General features: G+C 41.5%; 1 protein-coding gene across 3 annotated transcripts; it reads left to right on the top strand.

Annotated features, from left to right (window-relative positions):
- Nucleotides 1–167: 167 nt before the first annotated feature.
- inppl1a (inositol polyphosphate phosphatase-like 1a) lies at nucleotides 168–27,972 on the top strand. Of its 3 annotated transcripts, none has more exons than XM_025007587.2 (27): nucleotides 168–405; nucleotides 8,586–8,649; nucleotides 9,147–9,294; nucleotides 9,378–9,459; nucleotides 11,154–11,300; nucleotides 11,597–11,687; nucleotides 13,350–13,439; nucleotides 14,546–14,644; nucleotides 16,488–16,638; nucleotides 16,766–16,872; nucleotides 17,624–17,726; nucleotides 17,827–18,023; nucleotides 18,190–18,307; nucleotides 18,469–18,565; nucleotides 19,409–19,547; nucleotides 19,647–19,746; nucleotides 21,523–21,611; nucleotides 21,718–21,799; nucleotides 21,892–21,981; nucleotides 22,648–22,761; nucleotides 23,067–23,243; nucleotides 23,342–23,497; nucleotides 23,714–23,798; nucleotides 24,737–24,823; nucleotides 24,963–25,701; nucleotides 26,008–26,141; nucleotides 26,501–27,972. In XM_025007587.2, exons 1-27 carry the CDS (start codon nucleotides 197–199, stop codon nucleotides 26,598–26,600), a joined length of 3,795 nt encoding a protein of 1,264 aa, XP_024863355.1. In that variant the 5' UTR covers nucleotides 168–196; the 3' UTR covers nucleotides 26,601–27,972. The 3 variants fall into 3 exon arrangements, with proteins under 3 accessions (XP_024863355.1, XP_024863356.1, XP_017279524.1); XM_025007588.2 differs by having other exon boundaries at nucleotides 23,714–23,789; XM_017424035.3 differs by having other exon boundaries at nucleotides 263–687.

Genomic DNA, 27,972 nt, shown 5'->3' on the forward strand with positions numbered 1-27,972 from the left:
CTATCATCCCTTCGTCTTTCTTTTCTATCAAGCTGAACAGAGTTAGATGTGTAAGGAAGTAATGTCCCTCTAATAAAAGCCCACTGATGTAAACAGACCTGTTTTGTTTCTTATTTTGAAAAGCCTAACCGGAAACGTTTAGCCTCTTGCGCGCGGCTCGTCTGCGGTTGATTCAGCGCTGCCACTGTGGATTTACATGCCCCTGATTTCCGTCGGACTGGGAAGCGAAAGAGGAGGGTGTTGCGCCTTTCAGGAACTGAGGGGAAAAACAGCCGCAGACTGCGTAACTTTTACTAAAAAACAAAACAAAACAAAAAATCATGGACAACTTGTAGCCGTGCCGTCGCCACGTTCCTCGGGTTGGGATAACGTGAACTTCTCGGCTCTCCCTTCGGGTTGGACTGGGTAAATTTTTCTTCTTCTTCTTTTTCTTTTTCTCGCCCGGACTCGAGGGGGGGGTTTCGTCGGAGACTTGGACCCGGTTTGAAGGGCTGTGGCCATGGCCGGGGGAGGTGGTGGTGGTGCTGGTGGAGGGGTTTCTCCGCTGGGGCCCACACCGCCGATGTGGTATCACCGGGACCTCAGTCGCGCGGCGGCCGAGGAGCTGCTCGCCCGGGCGGGCAGAGATGGCAGCTTCCTGGTGCGGGACAGCGAGAGCGTCAGCGGAGCTTACGCTTTGTGTGTGTTGTGAGTAAACATCGCCGTCCTTTTATATGCTTTTACTTCACTTTGAGCTTTGGCCAAAAATAAATAAATAAATAAAAATAACCCCAAAAGTTAGCAGTCATGTTCCCAGAGGGTTTAAAGTCACAGGCTGTTATTACCCCGCGAAGCTGGGCTTGTATAAGTTATATATAAACTGCTGCAAACCGATGTGATTAAACTGAAGTAGGTGAAGGCTGTGTTTACTTTCCCCTGAAGGAAAATGAGTAGGAGAGAGAGGCACTGCCTTTTTTCTGCCCAGTGAAACTCCAGCATGGCACCCAACTTTTAGGGCTGTCCCTGTCTGTCTGTCTGTCTGTCTGTCTGTCCTCCTGTCTGTCTGTCTGTCTGTCTTGTCTGTGATGTGGTGCCTGGAGCACTAAACCGAATGGCTGTGAAGATGAATGAAGCCTGTCTCTCTGTCTCTCCCTGAGGGTATAATTTAAGGCTCATATAAGATAAGTGGGAAGCAGTGTGTCTAAGGAGTTCCATGTGTTCTCACAAACTGTACCATAGATTGACAACAGCGTTTGCAAAGCTGTTCCTATTTAGTGGGACTTTAAAAGGCCTCTTTTTTTTATTTTTTGTTATCTAAAGCCATCTTTACTCAAGGAAGACCTCGCCACCAACCACCTCAAGCACCTTGTGGTCGAATGTGCCGAGAGAATGAGGTGTGAAAACTTAGAAATGGCAAAATGTGTCATCGCACCCCTCTCTTTAAACACAAAAGCTAAAGCAGATACGCCCGGACAGCAGGTCTTGTGCAGATGCAGAAAGCTGAGGTCCATGTGGTTCAGAGCGCCGACATTGGCATGACCTACATCCCCTATCTGAGCGTTTACCCCATGCTCTGTGGAGTGTTTACACGCGTGTGCACCTGCAGCAGAAGAGCATCTGTTTTTTTTTTTGGTAAAGTTACGGGCTTCTTTGGCGCTTCTGTCGTGCATCAGTCGAAAATCTGGAACCTTTCGACAAAACGAGCCGTCTGAACGCCTTCGTGAAACTACACGATGCACAGCCGTTCTTCAGTGTGAATCCCCCGTTTGTAGAGTAATGTCCTCCGTTGTTACGTGTCATTATCTCTTTCTGAAGATCTTGCTTTCTGTTTTCAATGCCCTTTTTTTCTGTTCTTTTCTTTTCAAAGGCTGAGGACAAGCAGCTGTCACTTAATTTATCTTTTATTGTTTCCTGGATCCGTGTAGAAGATTATTCCACGAGCAGCAACACTCCTGACGTCCATTCGCTTCCTACTTCGTCCCCGCCTCTCCCTTCCTTCACTACTTTCAGTTTTAACTTTGGGGACTTTGTTTGACCTCCTTCGAGGTCTGCTTGAAAGGGAGCCCTACTGCGCGTCGTCTCGAAACCTTAGGAGAGTCCGGCGTGATGGAGTGAACATACTGATGCAACAAAAAGGGGAGACTAAACTTTAAACTCCCTCCCTCTGCGAACTCGCTAACATGAACAGCAAAAGTAATGAAAGGGAGCAGGAACGTTAACAGTGTGGCAGTAAGTCTGAACCCAGCTCAGTTCTCAGACACGAGGAGCACGGTTGCTAAATTTGTGTCATTCTAGACAAAAAAGCAACTCCAAAAACAAATTATTTTGAGAGCAGGAGTGACTCATTGTTTCTCGCCGGTCCCTGAGACCGAGGCGGAAAGATCGTCGCATCAGACGAGGCTCTTATCACATGTCGTTAATGAGGCCTGTGCGTTAAGTTAAACTACTTCCTGGAAGGATTATGAATTACCCGAGGTGTGAAGAGGCTTCAATCACTGAACGATGAGCTGTTCTTTAGACTCGTTAGCCACGAGCAATGTGTGCTATATCGTTTACTGTCGAGACAGACGTGTAACATGACGCCGAGCAGCATTTCCTTTATCTCGTGTACGACTAAAAATGTCACTTTATTATTTTTTTTTACTTTGTTAGTCAAACTAAACAATGTGTTAACATCGTGGCGTTATGTTTCACTCTTATCAGTTTATTTTTCAGGGGGAAAATAAAGTATGAGTTTTAAGAAACGCCACTAGTTTCTTTTCAGTTCAATTTGAATTTTTTTTGTTTTTTGTTTTTCAGTCTTTATCAAATCAAAGTTTATTCATTTAGCACATTTACAACAGCCACAGCAGACCAAAGTGCTTCACAACAAATCACAACATCACAGGTAGAGAAATAATAAAACAGAAAATAATCAAGTCGAATAAAAATAATAAGACAGTTTTTAAAAGATTGGCAGAAAATACTGAAGTTTAATTTCAGTTTCTGCAAACTTCATTCCCCTTTACCTTTTCTCTTTAACTGGTGTTTATTGTTTATTTGACATCGTCAGTTTCCTGAGCCGTAACAAAATGTCTTTTTGTTGTCGCCTCTTTGGATTAATAACAATTTAACCAGTGTGTTTTTAAAAAATACATATTTTTTAATTTGGTTTTTAGGTTTTCCTTATCCGCCAGACCTAAACAAAAGCAGCAGCCAATGCTGTTTGGGTGAAGCGCTAATGTTTCTTCATCGGTTTGTTCTTTTTTTTTTGTATGACATTGAGGTTTAGATCATTTGTAGTAGAGATGCACCGAATTAGAAAAAAACAAGTTTAACATTGCGCTGACGATCTCGACAACAATAAACCCACATCTTCCTCCCTCCTCCCTGTCTCTTCCGTCATCTCGATCATCTAAATCAGGCGTGGGCATCAAGAGCAGCGAGTCTCTTAGATCAACCAAATATATTATTAGCATGCAGAACAGAAATGTGTGGTTCTTGAAATATAACAGCCAGAGATTTATTGCGAAATCCATGCTGCGCTCACTAATATTGCATTTACAATAAATTTGTGATGTTCTGCACAGCCTTAATTTGTAGGCACTCATCTTGCTTAAAGTTTGGCCGTATTAAAGTTGAACAAAATATATTCTTTTAGGGTCGTAGGTTTTGTGTTTTGTTGTTGATAAATTTTAGATTTTCATTCAGTGCAAAAGACTGTGGTTTAAAAAGCAGATATCTTGTTTCCAAGCGTCTCTCTTACTGATTTATGTTAAATTTTAAATGAATTTAAAGCACAGCTTCAGTCTTAAACATGGCTGACTGTTCTGTTGCTGAAAACCAGCTGCTGCATCCGTAGGATATAAAACCTACATGTGGTTAGTGGGTCAATGTCACGCCCGTTTCTTTGTAAGACAGCAGTAACAGAAAGATGTAAAAAATAAAAGCATTATTAATAAAATTAGTCCAGTATGATGTCAGTCCAAATTGGAGTTGAAGTCTGGTCTGTTGGTAAAAGCGGCTCGATGGGAAGGAAACGCGAAGGCAGCAGGCTGACCTCAGAGGAAGTGGGTTGTGAGGGATGGGGGGATTTAACCCTGATTTTCAGATGCACTGGTTTGATTTATCATTTTAAACTCACGAACTAGATAAAAGTCTCCCAAGCGTAAAAATCTGTGAGTCTTTGTTGTTGCTGAGAGGGAGAGGGGCATAAGGAACAGTTTTAAGAAGCACCTGAACATTTCAACAACTTTGAAGGAAACCTCAAAACCTTTATAAACAATAATAAATTCAGTAATAGTGAAGCATCATTGAATACTTCTATTAGGAATCTTAGGTGACAAAACCTTTTAATGAAGACAAAGATGATTCAAAGGAAGCTTTTATTTTTCATTATTAGAAAAGGTTGAGCCTAAGTTTGTTGTAAACTGTGATCTACGAGCGCAGGTAGGACTTGTTTACGTCTTTTTGTCGCAGTTGTGAGTTTAGTGGAATCAGCTGGTGACCACTTAAGGTGTCCTGACTAATGACTGAATACAATATTATATTCTAGGGGTCAATGTGAGAGTAGACAAAGAAGCTTTAAAAGGAAACATATTTTCGGACCTTTTTTAACCTGTTTATTAGACTACAGTCTCACCTTCACACTGCTTTTGTTAGGTCAGCTTCTGTAAATCTGCCCATGAAGTGCACATTAAGTTATTTGTTTTGTTTTGTAAGGAAGTGGCTTACTGAGCTTGCCATCGTGACTTCCTTTTTTAGGACTTTGGACACACTGGCTGTTTGGGAAGTGTTTCCAGTTTTGTTCCGAAGCTGACTCTTTCTGTCTGACTCTGCCTTTCGTTTCCTCTTTGTGCACATGTCCGTCTGCAGAGTTTGCATTGTGCGTCTGCATGCAAGTTTGACCACACAAACGCGTCTTAGGAGCGGTTTCTTTAACTGTCTATTTTTAATGTTCGGAAGACTAAGAGAAACAGCGAAAACTTACTAGGGTCTGCTGCTGAATCTATAAACGCAGGAGTTTTGGTTTGGAGTGTGCAGGTGTGTGTGTTAACGCAATGCCGAGCAGGAAAGACATCAGCAATGACCTTCGAGTCACAACTGTTGCTGTTCACCAACCTGGGAAGGGGTTAAAGGTAATTTTTAAGCAATGTTGTAGACAGGAGTGGGCCCGAATTCCTCTACAACCATGTGAAAGGCTGCTGAAGTCCTACAGAAAACAACTACTTCAAGTTATTGATGCTAAAGATGGTTCATGGGGTGGACGTAGTTTTTCCACACACAGCTTTTCTATTTTGGCTTAATTTCCGTTTGATAAATATCGACATGGTGGTTTGAACTATTTTAGAACCTGGTAGAGACAAAATCATTCGTATTATATCATGATACGTAAAACCCTAACAGTGAAAAGTGGTGGACTTTTTTTTCCCCCCATGACTAATATTTAATCACACCGTTTCAAAGTTTAACACCGTACTAAACAGCTTTAGTACCGCAATAAACTTTGAAACAGCGTGATTAAATATTCAAATAAGTTTGCCGAAGTGTTTTTAGACTCCTAAGAATAGATTTTCCACCCAGCAGTAAAAACTAAACACTGACAAATCTCTGGAACACAAACACAATAGATAATTTTCTATTTTTGTGTTCTCCACAAGCACGTCTTAACATGTCAGGGTTTAGACTGTGTGTGTGTGTGTGTGTTTGAAACATGGATGTTTCTGTCAGAACACACTTTTATTGAGGTGAGAGATGTATGTACTGCCTTTCAGGTGTTGGATTCTGTTATATTTTTAGGTAGAAGCACTGTATAAATGATTTTGATGACATTCAGTAGTATTAGTATTGGGTTCACATAATGCTGTGGTTTTGTTTTTCCTTCTTTTTTTTGCTCGTGACACATTTTTGTTGCTCAGTTTTTACATACTGTAACTTGCTCTGTCTGCTATCACTTCCCTGGATGACACCACGCAGAGATGCACAAGTAGCACTTTAAGCTTAAAAAAATAATAATAATAATAGTAAAATTATGCAGTTATTTGTCATCATCCCTCGGTTATAATCAATTTTCTTTGCTTTGGCTGGTTACCCTCATACATGTGTTTTAGAAAGAGTAATAAATGAGTAATCCCCTAAGCAGGTGAATCTGTTTACCACTTTCTCCTATCAATTTAAATATTGATATTTGGTGCCAATGCATTGATTCTTGTATTTTCAGTAGGCAGTGTCATCTTGTCCAGTTGTTACCCCTATTCTGCATCATTAAGCCACAACCAGAGTTAAAAACATATTCTAAGTGACTGGATGAGCAAAGGAATCCCATACTTAGACAGCTTCAGTGTGTGATAGTTAATCCTGTGTGACTGGAGTAATCCAACAGTGTAATTCCTTAAAAAAAAACTAACTTGTATAACAAATAGTTAGCTGTATGTGAGCTGTAAAGATGGGGGAGGGTTGGGTCTCTTCTTTGAGTGGGTCAGGAGGGGAGGGGGGTGATGGACTGAGCTAACAGGACACACAGAATCAGTCTTTGCCCTCAAAACAGACCTTTGTTGACAATCCTGGGACACAGTAAACATTCAGTTTATCTCTATTCCACAATAACCCTTGCTCTCTTTCTCCGTCTTCCTCTCCCCCATCCCCCCTGTTAACTGTGCAGCTAGAGAAACAATAGTATTTACTCCACAGACCTGCAGAGGATCTCATCAGCTGCCAGCAGGAAGACGCACACAAACACACAGGCTGACACCGACACACTGTAACACTGCAGAGACGCCTGTGTGTAGAGTCTGTGCCAGGCGACCTCTGATGCATCGTGTTGATAACTGATAATTGATAAATATGCATCTTGTTTTTAGCGTCACACCGAGCTGACATGTGGAACTGTGTTGGCAAGAGTCTGAACAAAGCTGCTGTGTATATATATATAGGAACTTGTGTCCTAGGTGTTGAGAAATGTTAGTTCCACATTGTGCTGGTCTGACATTAACTCGTGTAATTATCGCATGTAGCCCGCTCTGAGTGCAGCAGCTCGTCAAAAACTCATATTAAATGCTCAAGGAAGAGAATTGGGAATTACTGAGGAACAGCCTGAGGGAAAACATGATCCAATGCAGGAAGAAAACGAGGGTTAGCCTATAATAGCCTATAATATCACCTGAGGTAGTTTATAATGCTTCTGTAAAAGTTATTGTCAAGTTAGTTTTCTCAACATTAATTTATATCATGACAACAATTTGTGCCTTAACTATTAATATTTATTTCTCTGTGTTTGGGTTTATTTAACAAAATGATCCTCTTGGGGTTTATTTGACTGTGCTTGCATTTAATTGTAAGCAGCTGTGTAAGTCCATTTAGAATTTGAAATAATAATTTCCAGTAACATACAAACAAGTCGCGCTTTGTTTAAGCTAAAAATGGCATCACAAATATTGCCCATCGGTTGTAGAGCGAATCTGTGTCTCGCTCTAACAGCTGATCGGTTTTCTCCTAATAATTTTGAGTCACCAGTTAAATATTGTTTTCTTTTGGGCGTCATGGTCGAAGTAGTTAAAGTTTCACAGACAGTGCTGGCCTACGAATGGACTCAGATGGTTAGAACAGGTGTTTATTCAACATGAATATGCTGGGAGGTGTAAGAGGGATATAAAAATGTATAAAATGCGACCGCATTCATGACATCATGTATTCTAGTACAGCACAATACTGTGGTTACTGGGTTTTGTTCAGGCTTTAAAATAGATAACCTCATTACTGAAAAGTTTATAAACCTTACTGTAGTCACTGGTTTACAGTTTCAAACAAGTAACTTTGAAAACAGATGTAAATTTCTAACGTGGCTTGTGTTTTTTCACACAGTGTTGGTATAAATAAGTACAGAAAGGGATGAAGCGGAAGTAAAAGCCTATAACTCAAGTATTTTGCATATGAGGCCATGCCAGCACATTCACATGTGAAGACACACGCACACATTTATTCACCAACAGATGACAAAAACCACCGCGTTTGGTTGGCAAATGTAACCTTTTTTTCTCTACTGGTCGAGAGCCGGCACGATGTGCATGTAAATCATTATTCCCCTGCAGGCGACTTGTCACAGCGGGGTGATCGCAGTATGTGAGCATTGATCGGGGATTGGCTGTGGGTAAAACGAGACAAAAAACAGCCCGTGGTTCAATGAGAAAATGCAGTCCACAGTTCAGCTGCTGTAGAATATAAACTTCTGTCAGAGATGTTCTGAATGAGAGGGTGATTTAATTTGTACCTTTCTATAGGATAGACAGACAGAATGACATGTAAACACTGTTCTGATTTATTGTATCATGCTACAGTAAGGATAAAGCTTACAAGCTTGATAGACAGCAGCAGGTTGGAGCGCTCTGCAGTGTCTGACCCCCCCTCAAATACACACACACACACACCCAGACACACTCACACACACACTCCCCTAACAACTGAGGCCAAGTACACAAGTAAACTCCGTTGCCTAAATATTCATGCTTCCCTTTCATTTCCTTCCCGTTTTATTTTTAGCCCTAACATTCTGTTAACTTTGTGCTCTCTCTTTTTTTTTTTTCTCCCCCCCGCTTGCTTTCCTAAACTTTTCTGTCCGTGTTCCCCTGCAGGTTTCAGAAGCACGTCCACACGTACAGAATCCTCCCAGACGAAGAGGGATTTCTGGCGGTGCAGGTACAGAAGTGGCACACACTCTCCCTCACCGCGCTGCACCAACAGCTGGCAGGCGGAGATGCTTGTGTTGGCTCTGAGCTCGCTCTCTTAAACACACACACACACACACACACATAGCAGCCTCTTTGTGCCTCGTGCCTAACAGCTGTGAAGTCCTCTCCAACGCAGACATGCACACGACAACATGGTGCTTCAGAGCAGATGGTGTTTCTCCCTCCTGTTTGACTTTCGGGCCTGGGTTATTCAGGGAAAAGTCTTAATTTTTCTTCCTGGGGCTGATGGGAAATGTTTATCAAGCCAGCTCTTCCTGGTTTGGACTACATTTAGCTCTTTGGGCTCCTCCTGCTTACACAACATTAAATATGGAACAATAGGGGCCACCAGAGATTTCAGAAACAAGCGCTCCTGCAGCTCAGGAGTTTGGATGTGATCGTTGTGATGGCTCTGTGTAGGAAATGACACTTCTCTGTGTTTGTCTTCCTTGCTCCCACTCTCAGACGTCTCAGGGCGTGCAGCCTAAGCGCTTTAAGACGTTACCGGAGTTGGTGTCGTTGTACCTGCAGCCCAGTCAGGGCCTGGTCACCACGCTGCTCTACGCTGTGGACAGAGAGGAGACGGCTGTCCCAGATGACCGGGACTATTCAGGTGACAAACACGCCACCCAGCTGTCTCTACTGTTTTTTTTTTTTTTTTTTGTCAAACGTTGACTCATTTTCTGTAACCTGTAGATGGAGAGGATGAGAAGCCGCCCCTCCCGCCTCGCTCTGCCTCCACCTCCACTCCCCCCGGACCAGAAACACCCACAGAAAGGTACAAAGTCTGCGTTATGGATCATTTAGTCGTGTCCAGCTCACAATCACGAAGCGGCATTAAACGCAAACGGCTGGAGAAAACGTCACCATCCACCCAGCTGCACAAACACAGCCATGTTTTAAACGCACACAGAGAGGAAGCGAGCCGCTTCACGTGATTATCATCACATTAGTCAGTAAAGGTTATTGATGACAAATAGGCCTATCAACCACTTTCTATCTGTTTGTCATGTGCTGTCACATTAACACTCACAACACTCGACCTTAAGCTTTCAGATTCAATTCGCGACCAATCACACACTCATTCCGATATCCCCACTTTACACATGTGTCCTCATTAAAGGTGAACCACATCCTGCTGAAAACCACAGAGCTCACAGATGAGGCTGAGAGCTGTAGTTTGTGTCAGCAGCTTGAATCTGCGTAGATTATTGAGCTTCACCCAGTTTCTTCGCTCAGACTGTTATTTTTTCTGTACTTGAAGAAACTAGTTTGATTTTATTTGTGATAATTCTTTGGCCCTTGAGAGCTCGTCGCCGCAGTTCTCGTTTGTCGGGTTGTCGCGAAACAAAGCATGAACTCGATCATGGAAATTAGCCGTGGCGCTTGCTGCGAATGAGTCACAAAATGTTCATAAAGTACCAGAATGAGAGGAAATTACATCAAAGAACAGAGAAGGAACAAAGTGTCACTTATCGTATTTTCCGGACTATAAAGGCGCACTTGAAAGCCTTCAATTTTCTCAAAAAACGACAGTGCATCTTATAATCCGGAGCTCCTTATATATGTAAGAAGTCGTGATGTTTTAGTACGACTTTGGTAAACTACAAAGCTGCACCGCTCGCAGCTTTAAGGCTCAGTTATAGTCGCTCTTTGTAGTTTTGACAGGGCTGTGCGCATGGTGGACCTGAGCGAGCGGTGTAGACATTTATATTTGACGCTTACGTTGGTGCAGGGATCATATAAATGCTGATACAGGAGAACCAGCTCAGCTTTATATATGACAAAAGTTCAAAAATGGACCATTCATTGACAGTGCGTCTTATAATCCAGTGCGCCCTGAAGTGCAGAAAATACGGTACTTTTTTGTCTTAAAATCAGTGGGTTTGCTGACATGTAAAAAAACCCCACATTTATTCTACTTCAAAGCCAGAATCAGAACCATATTTAAGGTTTGAGTTGTAGTTTTTGGGGTTACACAAAATTTGTGACCTGTTTGGACCTATTTCATGTTTGTGGTACAAACGTGTTCACGTGTCAAGATGTTTTGAAAAACAATTCAGGTGAAAAACGTATCAAAAACTTTACTTTAGATTGTCTAAAATGTTAATCTCAAAGTGAAACAACATCCCATTAAACAACCACAATGGCGTGACAGCCTTTAATGCAAATTAGGTCACAGCAAAGCAGTTCATTGGCTACAGGCTGCTGGCACTGCTGCGTCACCATTTTATTTGTCTTAGTGTCATGTGGACAAGCTGGATTTGAGGAAGTCAAAGATGGCTCAGTGTTTCCCTACAAGAAGTGTGACTTATCTGCAGACTATGTTTTAGAAATGCCCCTGTGTGATTAGCATTGACATAAACATCATATAATAAAGTTTCCTAGAAAAACAGAGAACAGGCAAGCATATCTTTGACAGTATGACATGTAAGCAGCACACTTACTGGACTTCCGCTGGATTTGTTTTAGCGCCCCGGCAGCTAACGGCCTGAGCACCATCTCACACGAGTACCTGAAGGGCAGCTACGCGTTGGACCTTGAAGCTGTCAAACAGGGAGCTTCCTCGCTGCCTCACCTCAACAAAACACTAGTGTCTTCCTGCAAACGCCTCAACGGGTGAGCTGCACGCACCAGCACGTTGTTACAGACACCGATTTTTACAGGCACACACTGTTTTTCTCCAGACGTACGGAGCTGTGCTTTATGTGTTTAAAAGTCCCGACAGAGCTGCCAGCTTCCTCTGCTTTTGTTGTTTTCTTTAAATGTCCTCATGTTGCACATTTAAATATTGTGACAGGAAACAAACAATAGACTCATATGTGTGTAGGAGAAATATGTTTTCTTGTAGAAGAATCGAAATGAGGAGAATTTTTAGTCTAAAGAGAAGTTGTTGAATCTGTTTTTGTTTCCAGGGAGGTGGATAAGGTCCTGTCTGGTCTGGAGATCCTGTCAAAAGTGTTTGATCAGCAGAGTGCTTTCATGGTCTCTAAGATGATCCAACAGGTACATAACTTTACTTTTTTATGTATAATCAATCATGTGTTCATGCTCTGTTATATTTAAACTATAAGGCTTCGAGTATGGCTTTCACTGCGCATCAACTAAACCATGTAGATATTTTTGGCTTTTATTTCACTCAAAGAATTAAAACCAGTCTCATCTCCTAACAGACTTTACAATCAGTCCTTGAGATCTGTTTGAATCATACACTTCATATATACATACTACAAATCATTATACATAACTTTTATTCTGGACTCAGAGCCCTACATGTACATGCAGCCAGTCTAAGATTTGGTTCAGATTGTTTATATTACACAGGCATATTATTAATAATATGATATTATAAATCACAGATGGTAGGATGTATAATATGGTGCTTGAGTAACCTTTCTGTTGGAGCTGTGTTTCTTTAAGAAAACTCCTTGCAAACAATAGCTGCTCATAAGAAAAGGATACACCAACTCAGTAAGCACTTCATGCAAAAGTAAGCAAATTAAAAACAAATCGGTGTAATTGGGAGGTCATACTGGGGCTTGTTCAGGTAAGAAGAAACACTCCTACTGTAAATTAGAGATAGACCCATTTATTGGCCAGCTAATTTTATTCAGCTGATATTGACCCTGTTTAAAAAAACATCTGCAATCAGCTCACTGTTTAGTTTTTCAGTGAGAAAGCTCTTCTTTATCATATTTTCGTGTACAAGTTCTTCTAAGGGGTTTTAAATACATTTATTTGGGTTAAGCAATAATTGTTATTGGCCAAATATTTGTTGAACATCGGCCATTAGCTGCTCTGATTTCTAGAAATCTGCATTCGTATCAGGCATTGAAAAACTCAGGCAACCTGTACTGTATATATACATATTACTGTTTTTATATCACCAAACTATTTAAAATCTAAGGATCTCTAAAGATAAAAGGGAGATTGTCCAAATGGCGTTTGTACCTCGCTGGTTTACACCTTGTTGTTGCTCCTGTCCTCCTGGCTTTTAAAGACGTTTTACTAACCGCCTCTGGAACAAGACTAACACATTTACAGCACAGCTTTACAAATAAGAGATGAATAAAACTTAGAAAAGTTAATAGGTTGTACTTTTTAGCTTTTGATCTGATGTTTTCAGTTTGTTTGTATGACGGCATCCCAGCTTTTAAAGCAGTTTGGGTTGCTTGTCTCTGATGTTTACACACAGAATCACAGAAGCAGATGTAACCAGGCAGCTGTTTCTAGGCCATCTGTCTGCAGGCTTCAGTATCTTTCTGGGACATCAGAACCTGATCATGCACACCTAGTTTGAACCAATAATCTAACTTCAATGTGCATTTGTACACCCGTGGTGTTGTGCTGCAGTCTTATACCAGGTTCTTTGAACCTTTTTGTTGTTATTGCAACAGTTTTAATATTTGACATGCTCTTTTTTTTGCCCCCCACAATTTGGCAGAACTTCTCAAGGCTTTAATGAAATGTTTGTGACACATTTTGGTCAAAATACAACAATAGTATTGAAGCACTCAGAGACTCAGCTCCACTCTTATTATAACAGCTCAGACGTTTTTAGTGTGTAGAAACATTTTAATTTATTTCAGACTCTGACTTATAGTTTCATATTTGCATGAAGCTCAGTCAGATGATTGTTTGGTTTCGGGTTTGTCTTTCGTCCATCAGTCAGTGAATCAGGGTGGAGACCAGGAGCTGGAGAACTTGGTGACCAAACTGGCGATCCTCAAAGACCTGCTGTCCTCCATAGAGAAGAAGGTAAACACAAACAAACACTCAGTAGAACGTGAGCTTTAAGCCTCACATGTGATTACATCTGCTTCCTCTTCTTTCTTTCTTTTAATTTTCAAACATGCATGCAAATACATTTTTTTATTGTGAAAAAAATAAAGATTCGACCAACTTGTGTGAGATAGATAGTTTATGAGTCTTGTGTGCAGAGTCTGCAAGATTCTGCACACGAGTCGACATCTCTGATACCCTGACCTGTCAGCAGATAATAATTCTGACGAATGTAATGATTTTATCTGTATATTCTTGTTTTGTTTCTTTCTTTGCCTCTTTCCAAACTTTTCATGTGCATCGAACCATAGGTTTGTTTACATTTTTTTTTAAATAGAACATGAAGACACTGAAAACATTGTTTTTTATTGTATTAAATAAAAATTAAAAAGACTTTGTTGCTGTGGGTAACAATTAGTGTTTTGGTAAATTAGTGCTACCAGAGTGGTTGAAGACTTTGTATCAGCTTCAGAACAGCTGATAAACTCTGGTTTGCATTCCCACCTGCTGTGGACCATGTGTTTTACATGTGCATTAGTTGGAACTGCAGCGGTGACACTTTGTGTATTTACACCCCTGACCTTTCTGCCGCAGCAGCAGCTACTGCCTGCACAGACTTTCAGCTCTGCAACACTTTTGTTTCTCGGCCATAAACACAAAATGAGTTGTACAACGAACCGCTGGAGTGGCAAAAGGACAAGCTGATGTCCTTTTTAATTGCTTCCTTTCTTGTACATAGTCCAGAATAAATAAACTCTAACTCAGCTTGTCCTGGTTCTGGTTTTACTTCGCTTTAGCTGCCTACAGTGCAGTAAAACTACATGTCCATACGCATGTGGTGTGATTTGCTTCACCTTCTTTGCGCCTTCTAGATAACATCGTAGGAAATGAGAAACCTTTGCAACCAGCTGCAGACACAAGTTGTAAAGGCTGAAAAAAATGTATGCCTGATCATGTCTTTGCAGCTGTGTCTTAACTTAATTGTCCTTACAGTCCCCCACCCCCTCCCCCGGTCTTACTTTAAATTGTTTTTTTCCATCCAACATCTCACCTTCCTTCTCTCTTTTTTCCCCCCTCCTCAGGCTCTGAAAGCTCTACAGGACATGAGTTTGTCGTCTCCGTGCTCCCTTCCTCTTTTCTCAACACGTCACAGTAAAGCCATTCCTGTGCACGCCTTCGAGGTACACGCCAACGTCCACGGCAGCCACGAGCACATACACACCTCATTTGTGGACATCTCACTACGCAGTAATGACAATCAGTGCATCTTTACTGAAACCTGTCCACCATCAGCAACAAAACCTACCTTATACTCTTAATGAGGAGTATTTTATTTACATTCTTATGAGTTTTAAAGGTAAACGAATCCTTAAAAATGAATAAAAACGCCATAAAAATTGTACATCTTTTGTATTTATTGTTTCTTAGTAAGCAACAGGAATCATTTTTCTGATGCCTTTAATTCATGCAGGAAACCTAAGCAGCTCTTGCTTTGATTTTTTTTTGTAAAGATAATTTTTCAGTGAAAGGTGGTTTGGTGTCACAGAAGGCACACTGAACCTAGATTACAATAAAACAGGAAAGCCGCGTATTCTCTGTCTCAGGAAGTGTGTGAGCACAGCTGATGTGAGGCCAAAAGAATGCCTGCAATGCACTTCCTTTTTGTATCATCTGTGACGTCATCATGCTGTTTATTACTTTTTAACATGCTGCCATGTAGAGAATAGACTTTAATTAATGTTTTAAAATCACGTTGGAGTTTGGAGTGAGAGTGAGTGAGGTGAAGAAAGTAAGGAGAAAACGGTAAGAGGAAAATGTCAGAGGGCGCTCATGTAGACGTAGGGAGGCGAGGCAAAGAGGGAGGAAGAGAAGTGATCTAAATATTAGCTGTCAGCCAAGTTGGCATCCTTTAGTGGTGACAGCCTTTCAGAAACTTCCTGATGCCCTGAAACATAAAGGTTTACACACAAACACACCCTGTGAGTATTTATCTGTTATGATTCAGTGTTCTGGAAGAATGAAAGTCTTAGTGGGTAATTATGGGTCTTATTCTTGTAAAGACTTTAGTTCGTGACGAACAGAAATGACTTTACTGCCTTATTAAACAGGCGTGGAGAGACTCTGGACATTTTCTCTGTTAGATAAAAGTCCAATTTATTTATTTTTTACAATTATTATTATTACAAAGAGGATTTTAAATTAAGAATAGAACTTAATTTGTTTAAACTTGGAGACCCCTGGTGGTGTGAAATGACCATGGTGGACTCGTGTGCATGTTTTCCACGTCACTTGCCCAATTTCCATCAAAACAACAAAAGACCGCCCTGACGTTTCTCTTCATGTCGCCTCCATTTCAGGAAAGAAAAGCTCTGGAAAGTATCAAAAAGTCACTTGGGCGAAATGAAACTCTACAAGCGCAGAATGAACTCTCATCCAAGTTTGAGTAAATTTGGTTTCTTTGTAGTTTTATTGCATTTAACGTAGCTGTAGATCAGTGGTGTTCCATCCTGGTCCTGGAGGGCCATTATCCTGCATGTTTTAGATGTTTCCCTGCTCTTTAGCTGGTCTTCAGGCTGTGCAAAGCAGAGACACAACTAAAACATGCAGGATAGTGGCCCTCCAGGACCAAGATTGGAATACCGCTGCTCTGGATGGTTGCAGTGTTTTAAAATAAGCTCAGTGAAATTGATCCTTAGAAAACCCAGAGAACAAAGGAGGTGGAAGCCAAACAAAAGAGTCTCAAACCAGCCGTGCAGTTGACCGTCAGATTTGAGCTGCTCCCCTAAACCTAACAAAGGTTTTGAAGCTTTGTGTGTCTAAAAATAACACAAACGTATGCAGAACAGCGAGTCAGAGTCATCTCCCTTACTGACTGACACAAGAGACTGAAAAACATGACAATGACGACACTGGAGGACACCGTAAAATGATGCGGACAAATATTTGCTGACGCCCGGGGCAGTTTTTACACGGTTGTTTTCTCAGCGTGTGTGTTTACTATCCTCCCCGTGTGGTTCATCCCAGGTGAAGCTTGACGTGTACCTTGCGGAGCTGACAAAGATCGGAAAGAGTCAGAAGTACACGTTATCTGTGGACGTGGAGGGAGGGAGGCTGGTGGTGATGAAGAAGGTGAAGGACAACCAGGAGGACTGGAACACCTTCACTCATGACAAAAGTAAGAGTCGCACACAAAACACTACAAATGTTCCTGTCGAGGTGTTTCATCCCCAGTCCAATTTTTTTTTCCCCCTCTGCATACCCATCTCTAACCCCGCTGTCCCTCGTCTGTCCGTCTCTTCCAGTCCGTCAGCTGATCAAGTCTCAGCGGGTTCAGAATAAACTGGGCATTGTGTTCGAGAAGGAGAAGGATAAGAGTCAGAGGAAAGACTTCATCTTTGCTAGTGCCAAGGCTCGTACACATATAACCACACAAAGACTTAATATAGCTAGTTCACTCTTCAAACCCATAGATGCAGCTGTCATATGGTATAGCTATTAAATGGTATAAACTACAGAAACACTAAGGTGTTTTAAACCACCCCTCATTCTAATATATTTTGTTTCCAAGCAGCCAGACTTTCTTGTAATTTAGAAAAAATGGTCTTGATTGGTAGTTCTCCAGGTTTTCTGAAGGAAAGTGGCCAAGTGAAAGACAACAGATAAAAAAAAATGTGAGGCCAAAGAACAAACCTTCTGAACAGCAAGTTACAGTCATGTCTTTAATTACCAAAAAATTACCAAATTCCTGACACAGGTCCTGATAGACCGTCATTCCTCACTTGATTGTCTACTGTGACCCAGTGAACAACGCTGGTTTATCCCTTGAGTTTAGGAGCCTTTTTAATGCCTGAATGGTTCACTGGAAACAAACAAAATAAACATTCTTCTGAAATGGGTAAAGAGTTGGGGTGATCATGAGTGAAAAAGCAGGCAAACTCAGAAAAGAGAAACTTTAAATCTCCACGAAAAAAACACGAGAAACTCCAAAAGTCTGGAAAAAGATTAATCAAGACCAATTTAAACAACTGCAAAAAACTGAGGAGTGACTCAAGACTTCTGTATGTTTAATCAGAAATATTTTAGTCAATGTACCAAACCATGTTGAGTCACAGATGATCTCTGGATCCTTTTGCGCTCACGGATTTGTGTGCTTGATTCAGAAGCGGGAGGCGTTTTGTCAGCTGCTGCAGCTGATGAAGAACAAACATTCCAACCAGGACGAGCCAGACATGATCTCCATCTTCATAGGCACCTGGAACATGGGTCAGACACCCAGCTACACCCTTCAACGTGGATTAATTCCTTCATCCGCAGTGTGTGAAGTGTTTGATGAGAACAGGCAGCTTTGATTTCTTGTCTTCAGGCTCGGTTCCTTCGCCGAAGTCTGTGGCTTCGTGGGTTTTGTGTCGCGGCCTGGGGAAAACTCTGGATGAGATGACCGTCACCATCCCTCACGACCTTTATGTGTTTGGAACCCAGGAGAACTCGGTGTGCGACAGAGAATGGGTGGAGTCGCTACGCGCCATTCTGAAAGAACAGACAGAGCTGGACTACAAGTCGGTGAGGAAACGGGAAATAAAATGTTGTTTATGTCTTCCAAATCAGTTTAAATCGTGAAGAAGGTATAAGGGGAAACAAATGGAGTGGATGTGTTTCAAACTGAGCTGTTTTTAATGTGGTCTGAATGCAAAAATGATGACCTCGTCGTTTTGGTTTGTTTTGTCAGATCGCAGTGCAGACCCTGTGGAACATAAAACTAGCTGTGTTGGCGAAACCGGAACACGAGAACAGGATCAGCCACGTGGGGATGTCCAGTGTCAAGACAGGGATTGCTAACACGTTGGGTAACAAAAACTCACAGTTGCCAGTCATTTTTGTGAAGGAAATAAGGGAACAATCAAAGCTTTTGTCTGAACTTTGGAATTCATTTTACAAGAAAACCTTCTTCCGTTAGACATACACTGCTCTTTGTTCATTTTGGATGTTTATTTCGATGGTTGTCTAGGCAACAAAGGAGCAGTGGGCGTGTCGTTCATGTTCAATGGAACGTCGTTTGGCTTTGTGAATTGTCACTTGACGTCAGGGAATGAGAAGATTGCCAGGTATCACCTGCATCACACACCTCTGCAAGTCTATGCTTTAAACCTTTTAGCTTCTGAGCCACCAAATGGCATCAACGAAGGCTTGTGACCCCATCTACTGTTGGTTTAAACGTACAAACTTTTCTGATAAGGCTGTTAAACAAAGGCACAATGGCAACACAGACAGTCTTAACAACGACATTACCATGTTTTGCATTCATTTATGACTATTGCTTGTATTCTTTACAACAATTATGGTGAAAACATGCCAAGATCAATCATTTTTAAACACCACTTGACAACCAGAGATAATCTAAGAGTCACACTTGGTGTCTCCTGCTGCTCTAGAGCTGCAGTTTTCTGAATGTTAAACCTTTTGTGTTGAACTGTTTTTGTTGGATAAAACTATTTTTAGCCAACCTGTTCGAGTCATTGTACAGTAAAACTTTGTAATCATTTGGTAAAAAAAAACATGTGTTTGCCTCTTTTTAATTCAACTTTTCAGACATTTGGAAATGACTTTTGTGGCGTTCTTTCAGCATTAAACTAATGGTCTTATTTCCAGAGCTTTAAAGTATTTGTTTCAAACCGCAGCCTTGACTCTTCTCTGTTCTTCTTGTCTTAATCTTTTCTGTCACCTAATGGACTGAAGTGGAATAAGTTGTTTAATTATTTTGATGCAAAAAGGACATGAAAACGGTCGTTTCAAAAACATAATTTTGTAGTCCTTTAGAGACACAAAGAGGCAATAATTTGGATCACTCTGCTGCTTAAATCAGTCCTCTTTTTGTTTTTATGTTGAGCTTCATTTAATAAAAAAAAATAAATTGATTTGGATTTCTCCTCTGTCTGCGACCCGTCCAGGAGGAACCAGAACTACCTTGATATTTTACGGCTGCTATCACTCGGAGACAAACAGCTGAATTCCTTCGACATTTCGCTGCGCTTCACACATCTGTTCTGGCTCGGAGACCTCAACTACAGGCTGGATATGGACATTCAGGTGAAGCGGAACAAGCAGTCAAAACAACGATGACGTGCCCTGAAAGCTGAATGAAACCTCACTTTCTGACCCTGGGCTTCTTTGTTTCTGACTCTGCAGGAAATTTTAAACTACATAAACAGGAAGGAATTTGAGCCGCTGCTAAAAGTGGACCAGCTCAACCTGGAGAGGGAAAAGAATAAAGTCTTTTTACGTTTTGGTGAGTATGACTTGGCCACTCACGGTTCCTTTTTTCTTTGTGCACAAGAAGATATAAATAGCTATTATTTTATATAAACAAATCTTCAGGTCAAGATTTGTTTAAATGTAGGGAAATAATATTTAGGAACAGTAAAATCTCCTTATTACCGGGAAGTTCCTGTTCCAAAAACAAAGTTTTGGTGGTCTAACAACTGCAGCTTCGGTTATGACTCAGAGTTGCCAAAAGCACCTTCTGTGCACTGCTGCCTCTGAGTCAGTTCACCAAAACCACTGGTTTCCTGAGTTTACGATGAGAAAGAAAGAAACCAGAGAAAAAGGTTAAGCTGGGCAGTAAATGTAGAAATACGAAGCTCAACCTTTCACATTTTCGTCACTCGGGCTTCTGAAACTTAAAGAAAACACATCATGATCTAAAATAGCTCAAATTAGGCCCCTTGTTATTTTTTTGCTTTGAATATTCTTCGTTATTGTTTAAGTAACACAGAATTTATTATTTAGTTTTACACCCCCTTTACTGGTTATTATAAAGGATTAAAGCAACATTATTCACTGTTTCAGTCTGTGGCAGCTGATTTGCATCACATATTTGCTTTTTTAAAGCTTTAATCATAACAAGAAAAGTGGCTTTCACTGACTGCTGTGTATCACAAAGAGTGTGCTCCACCACAAACAGAAGTCAGCTGGGAAAACCAAATGTGTGTCCTGCCTTAGACACCCTGCAGAAAATCCAACTCAGGCTTGTTGTTTTCACACAGAGGAGAGAATTTTTATTAAATCTTAGAAGCTGCTAATTTGCTTGATTCAAGCATTGAGATGTGCTCATTAAAATGTATTAATCTTACACAATCTTGAAAAGTAAGGCATTAGTTTTTAGCATTTGGCAAGTCTGGATAAGGACGAATAATGAAACAGTTTTTCTGTTGTTTCCTAAATAAAATATTAAAAAAAAAAAAAACTATAAAATGGAGTTGCTCAGACAAGTTCAGTACGTCTCACCCAGTTTTGTGAAATGGCTGCAAAGATGAGGCCCTCTTTAAGCTTCCTTTGGGTGTTCCTAAATCACCACATCTTTCATAAATGAAGCTGAAACAGAGGAGTCATGTTACCATGGAGTATAACTCTAACGCACTGATGTAGAGTGCCACGTAAAAAATGTGTCTGATATCTTCTGGTCACACAGAGACTGCCTGTCATCACTACATTACATCCTTGAATCCCAATGCTTACCCTTTTATGCATCAGTCCTTTCTGTGACTACCTTGTTTGGTGTCTCAGAGTTAACAGTAGCAGGTTGTCTTCAACCCCCCTCTGCTGCCTCGTTCCTTTCAATAATCACACCAAGAGAGCAGGAAGGCATCTCAGGACCTACTTGAACTTGTTTGGTTTTTTTTTTGAAAGGGGGCTGTGAGCATCATGTCAATAACAAGTTATCAGAGCTGTAAGGTTTACCAACCTGGATTGTATTCTTTAACAATAGAACAACATTTTGGGTTAAAAAAAAGACTTTAATCTAATGCTAAAGATGCTAAACTCTTTAGGAAAACAAGTAACAAATAAACATGAACAGTGAGGTCATCATCTTGCTTGCACAGTTAATGTAACATTCATGTTCACCACTAGATGTCGATTGTTTGATAAAAATCTGACAATTTTTGCTCAAATGTGTGTGTGTGGGGGGGAACAATTGAGATGTCTGAAAACGTGTGACTTCGATTTAAAAGTCCTACCCTTTGCACACTCCCAACAATAAAGATGGTTGTTTTGCTTTTTGCAGCGGAGGAGGAGATCTCGTTCCCTCCAACATACCGTTACGAGCGAGGCTCCAGGGACACGTACGTCTGGCAGAAGCAGAAAGCCACAGGGGTGGGTTTGAACGTCACGGACAGTCCTGGCAAACAATGATCCACTTTTATTTCCTCTTTATACGAAATGATAGTTCTGACTCGTCTTGTATTTTCTGGTTCTTCAGATGAGGACTAACGTGCCGTCCTGGTGTGACCGAATCCTGTGGAAGTCGTACCCAGAAACCTACACTGTGTGCAACTCTTATGGTGAGACGGAAATCCATTTTCAACAGTTATTGAAACAAGATTTAAACTCCAAATGTGTCCTATAATGAAGTGATTGGTTATGTTTTACCAAGGCTGTACGGATGACATCGTGACCAGCGACCATTCGCCTGTATTTGCTACATTTGAGGTTGGAGTGACGTCTCAGTTCGTCTCTAAAAAAGGTAAAAATTTATCTTTGGTTTTCATTTTATATATATTTATTTTTATTTATTTATTTTTTTTTCTTCCATCTGGTTTTACTTCATCTCGTTTCTTTTTCTGCCTGCTCCTTTGTTCACAACACTGGACATAAGCACATAAATAATATCTGTAAATTGTTTTGGTCACTTTTTTAAGCAAACTAACTAGCATTCCTTGAAGGATTGCATATTGCTCGTCACCTCGTATGCCAGAGTTTTATACAAACATCATGATCTGTGTGTGTTGAGGATGACTCTCAGCGACTACCACACTAAACTTTAGCTCAGTATATGTCAAATTTACTGAGTTATAGCCATTTCTGTGTTTTTAAATAGCTGTGAATCAGGTTGATTCCAAAGGTTAATCAGTTATAGACGTATATTCAATGATTACTTTCTAAGAGTTTCATTAAAATACATCCAAACAGACATCCAGTTACATTATCGCCCGCTTTTTGTGGCAGTGGGTGATTAAAAGCATGTTTCTGGTCACTCATTCGAGCAAAAATCACTTTGATTCTTGCTAGTTTTGTCTGCCGTAAGTGATGTTAAAACTTTCCAGCTGAGTCACTTCTTAGTATTTTTCTCTTTCAGTTCTCTTCCTCGATCCTCCGTTTCTTCCTCTTTACCTTTGTTTTCCCTCTGCAGGTTTGCCAAAGTCTTCGGAGCAGGCCTACATTGAGTTTGAGAGCATCGAGGCCATCGTGAAGACAGCGAGCAGGACTAAGTTCTTCATTGAGTTCTACTCTACTTGTCTGGAAGGTGAGACAAACGCGCCTTTCTGTTCTCAGTCATGCTCACAGAAAGAAAAACACAAGGAGATACAGTCCAGATGTCATAAATCTGAGTCTGATTTTGTTTTGCATCCTCCCTTCCTTCCCTCCTTTGTCCTTCCTCCTTATATCAGACAGTCAGTATCCATATTTGACCTGCGCTGCATGCTCGCCTTCCTGTCCATGTACTTTTGAGTGAAATGTGATTGAAATGTCTCCCTCCTCTCCCCTTCTCTCGTTCCCACCTTGTTCCCTTCGCCCTTTTCTTCCCTCCGCTAATCCTCACACGCAAAGAGTTTAAGAAGAGCTACGAGAACGACAGCCAGAACAGCGACAACGTCAACTTCCTGCGTGTGGGCTGGTCCAACAAGCAGCTGACGACCCTCAAACCGCTGCTGTCAGAGATCGAGTACCTGCAGGACCAGCATCTGCTGCTCACTGTCAAATCTGTGGACGGATACGAGTCCTACGGTAAAAGGAGACTCAACGTGTTTTTGTGTTTGACGCAGACAAAGAGATGGTGTTTGTGTTGTCTGACAACCATTTGTGTGTCTGGTTTCCACTGTCAGGAGAGTGTGTGTTGGCCCTTAAGTCGATGATCGGCAGCACGGCGCAGCAGTTCCACACGTACCTGTCCCACCGAGGCGAGGAGACAGGAAATATCCGAGGGTCCATGAGGGTTAGAGTCCCTGCTGAGAGGATGGGAACCAGAGAGAGGCTGTATGGTAATGCAGCTGTACTTTGCAGGCAGCTAAAGGCAACAAGCTTGAATAGGAATTCAGATCAAATCATTTAAAAAAAAAACAGAAAACAGCAAAGAGAGATCCAAATTGAGGAGTTTTTAAATATTATATTTGCAGACATGATTTGTCGAGGGAATGGAGTTTTACCAAAGACTGAAAAAGCTGAAAACAGTTTTTTTTTTTATGGTTTTATTTCAGAGTGGATCAGCGTGGACAATGATGAGACCGGTGGACCTAAAGGGAAATCCACCATGGTATCCAGAGCGGGACATGAGTATGTCAAGTCAGTACATGCTGCTCTTTTGAGTTTCTGCTCTTCGTTCATACTCTTTATGTGGTTAAATTCAGCAGAAGTAATAATATATCAATTATTTAAAACGTGTTATAACTACAATCTTTGTAGGTGAGAAAGATGTGAATGTTTTTTTCTTGGACTAAGTGTTTTTTTAATGTAACTTTGTGAATGTAAGTAAAAAGAAACTGGACTTCCTTTCTTGGTTCTTGAAGGTAGGATTGACTTCTCGACCATAGGCTTTTTTGATTCTGACTGATTTCTAGTTTATGATTTATCGTTGGAACAATCACATTGGGGTGACTGACCCAGTCATTAATCTGCTGGTTTTTTTTGGGTCACTCTCCAAGATTCATTTCACTCCCCACATCAGGAGGAGAGTAAAAACTGCTGTAGGTGTTGACAGGTGGATCCTGAAGCCAGCTCCTGCTTAAGGGTTTGGTTGTGTTTTATTTTTTTTAATATATGCTCGAAATTGATAACCTTTTAATGTAGGAATGCCAAACTGCAAGGCTGGACACCTCATGGGTAAACGATGATCCTTACTGATTTCAAGGTCACGGGGTCAAAGGTCAGCTCCAACTGAAGAAGCCTTTTGAATGAGAGGTGAAATATCTTCAAGAACCAAGAAAGAAAGCCCGTTGCTTCTGCTTAAATATTTATGATTGCAGTGACTTGGATGAGTAAGTAAAGTAAGGTTTAAAACCCCCAAAACCTTTGACTGAATCTGTCACAGTGGCCATTTTTTGACCCAGAGGGATTTAAATGTTTTCTTTTGTCTTTATAGTTAAGTTTTAATTAAGCAAGCTTACATATTTTTGCGTCCTATATCCTGTGTGAATGATGTGCACACATCAGTTAGAATTCCCTGTTTTATTTCATCTTCTAACTTGTTCTGCTTTGTTTTGTTGTTTTTTTTCCCAATGCAGACAGTCTGTGGTGCGTAAACAGCTCGGAGAGCTGGGAAAGGTCAGCGAAGAGGGAGAAAGAAGCGCCAAAGAGGAAACCGCTGCAAGGTCCGAATTCATGAGAGATCCTTATGTCCTTCACACTCTTAGTTAACTACAGAGACATTGTTTTATGATACAAAACACAAATGAAAGCTATTAAAAATGGTTTTAAATTATCTGTTCTGTTTTTGTTTATGCTGTAAAGACCCAAACAGGACACATCGGATCCTGATTTGTCTGTCGGCAAGAACAGCTACAACAACCCTGCCTACTACATCCTGGAGGGTGTTCCCAACCAATCCGCTGCTGCGCTTTCCCCCGAGCTCCTCCCATCTCCCACCTCCACAAACCCCCCAGCACCAAAAGCCCTCCCTCCCTCAGCCGGGGCTCGGACCAAACCCCCCCCTGCACCTTCAGGGCCTCCTCATTCACGCAGACCTGCAGCAGGACAAGAGAGCCCCTCGGAGGAGGACGGAGGTGCTGGTCTGGTGGGGGCACAGGGCGGAGGTACGGCAGGAACAGTCGGAGGCACGCTCAATCGACCCCCTCCTGACTTCCCCCCGCCGCCTCTCCCTAAAGGAGCCCTGGAAATGGTTGCAGAGGCCCCGTTCAACAAGCCTCGCTCTCTGTACCCGGACCTGGCCGAGGTCAGGATCCCACCGTCTGGCCCCGGCGCCGCCGCTGGTCCTGGCGGCCCAGGCGCACCCGGAGAGGGCTTTAGGCGAGGAGGGGTTGGCGCGGGGGCGCTGGACGATCAGTCGTGCTCCGTCCTGCAGATGGCAAAGACTCTGAGTGAGACGGAGTTTCCCGGACAGCCTCCTCGCGCGCCCTCGGCACCTCCGCCTCTTCGAGGGCAGCCGATGGGTTTGGGTCTGGAAGCCTGCCGCACGTTCCCTCCCAGAAACCCCATCCCAGAGAGCATCGCCGAGGACATGCCAGAGGAGGTAAACAGCTCAGTTCTCTTTATCAGGCTGTTTTTAGATCCACTTCAACTGGATTGTGCTCATTTCTTTGAGGACACATTAGTTTCAAACAATTTATTGCTTTACCACAGGATCTGGATTTCTATTTTTTGTTTGTTTTAGTTCCGCTTTTTTGGTATGAAGAAAAAAACAAAACTATTCCAGCCTCCATGTTTTGTGTCTCTTACCGCCCCTGGATTGTGATCAGCATTATTTATGTTGCTGCAACGAGCTGAGAAGTTTTCGAAGCAGTTTTAGTTGATCCTGCATTGCATTTCTCTGGTGCAGGCACTCTGGGGCAGCAGCAGCTCATCGCTCTCCGTGGGGGAGTCTTCAGTCGGGGAGTGGCTGCAGAGACTGGGCCTGGAGCGGTATGAGCAGGGTCTCCTACACAACGGCTGGGACGATCTGGAGTTCCTCAGGTACGCACCGGCGCACGCTTAAATGGAAACATTTATGTTTCGGTTAATACATCACGAGACTGGAATACAGGGTCTAACCAAGTACAAAGGATGTGAGTTTTTTTGAAATTTTTTGCTAATAATCTTGTTATGTTTTGGTAAAACATCAGTTGTTCCATTAAATCCTCGTTAGCTTGGTTTGTCATCACTTGTTTCCCACTTCCTCATCTGGCTTCCTTAGATAGATAACTTTAATTAATTGGTTTTTATAATGCAAGTGAATGTTTTTGCACAGTGCCCTGGGATGACTTCTGTTGTGACTTGGTGCTACATAAAAAAAACTGAATTGAATAGAATTTCCTTTTTTATTTTCTCCCCAGCGACATCACTGAGGAGGACCTGGAGGAGGCCGGAGTTCTGGATCCCACTCATAAGAAAATCCTGCTGGAGAGCCTCAGGCAGCAGCAGCAGCAGAAATAAACTGCACCTTTGACCGGTCCAAACCGGCCTGGAACCACATCAGGGTTCCCGAGAGGCCGAATTTCAGCAGAACTGCACCAAACTGCGCTGGATGGAAGTGATGCCGCACAGTGCCTTCTGAGAGAAATTGCACTCCATTAACTTTTTCAAAAAACACTTTCTGAACCACCGTCCTGTTTCATTTGTACTGTCTGCGCAATGTCGTCGCTCGAGATGTTGCCTTATTTAACGATAATCGTTTCAGTCTGTCCAACATCACTACATAACCGTAAATGTAAGTGTTCCTTTAAGACAGATTTCAAGATGCTGTGTCATGTTTGCTGCACCATCAGATCTGACCTGTAGCTGCACATTTTAGAGCATGTTTAGAGCTGAGGAGGAGCTGAGTTTAGGCCCCATCAGCAGTGGGGGGAGATTTTTCTCACTTAATTCACAATTTGGAAACTTTTTAAACCCGCTGCTTGTGTTTCACACAATCTGAATTCTTTCAAAGACACTGAGTCTCAGGGTTTCTTTCACCACTCGTCATCAGTGTGGGTGAACCGAGGGGATCATTAGCGAGCTCTCCGGAGGAAAATGTTGCACAAATTATCTCATTAAGCTCAGCTACGAGGGCGAACAGGATGTGGTGACAGGAAAAAAGAAAAAAAAGCTAGTTGGTCTGATTCAAGTGAGCTCAACTCGGCTTTTTTTAAATTGTGTATCGTTGTTGTGATGTTCGGGTCACTTTCTGTTGAGAGGTGGCCTGTGCAGAGTTTGTCTGCATGTATTTATGATTGTATGTTTATTATTTTGTGTCAAAAGGGAATCTTCATCAAACCAAATTAATATTTTTAGTGTTTGTCACAAGCACATTTCTTTTTCTCTTAACTGATGTTCTAACCTTTTTTCTGATACATTTTGCAATATTTTTATATACTACTAGAGGCTGTTATTATCCCCAAACATTACTGTACAAATTTCTTATATGCATACAAAAACCTGTAAGTAGACGTAAGATAATGAATGCTGCATCAAGGTGAGCGATGACTGAATAATACATTTCACATGTTTATGTTTTGTCTGTTAAGACACTAAATTTCAATTTACTGAAGGTGTTTTTATTTAACGTCACACAACCCAGCTTTCGTTTTTTACTCATTTCATTTTAAATGTTCCGAATGGTGCAATTTTCAGGGAATTAAACGAAGCTGAACGGAGCAATAGTAAGCCGTCACGTTGTCATTTGTAGCCAGAATGTTTTTTTTGTTTTGTTTTTAAACTACCTGTTCACGTTTCTTTGTTTTAAGCTGTTGTATATATGGGAGAAGAGTTCACATCTTACAAGACAGTAGAAACAAACAAAAAGGAAAATTAAAAAAAAAAAAAAAAA

The sequence above is a fragment of the Kryptolebias marmoratus genome, linkage group LG2 (assembly GCF_001649575.2).
Source record: "Kryptolebias marmoratus isolate JLee-2015 linkage group LG2, ASM164957v2, whole genome shotgun sequence".
Taxonomy (NCBI): domain Eukaryota; kingdom Metazoa; phylum Chordata; class Actinopteri; order Cyprinodontiformes; family Rivulidae; genus Kryptolebias; species Kryptolebias marmoratus.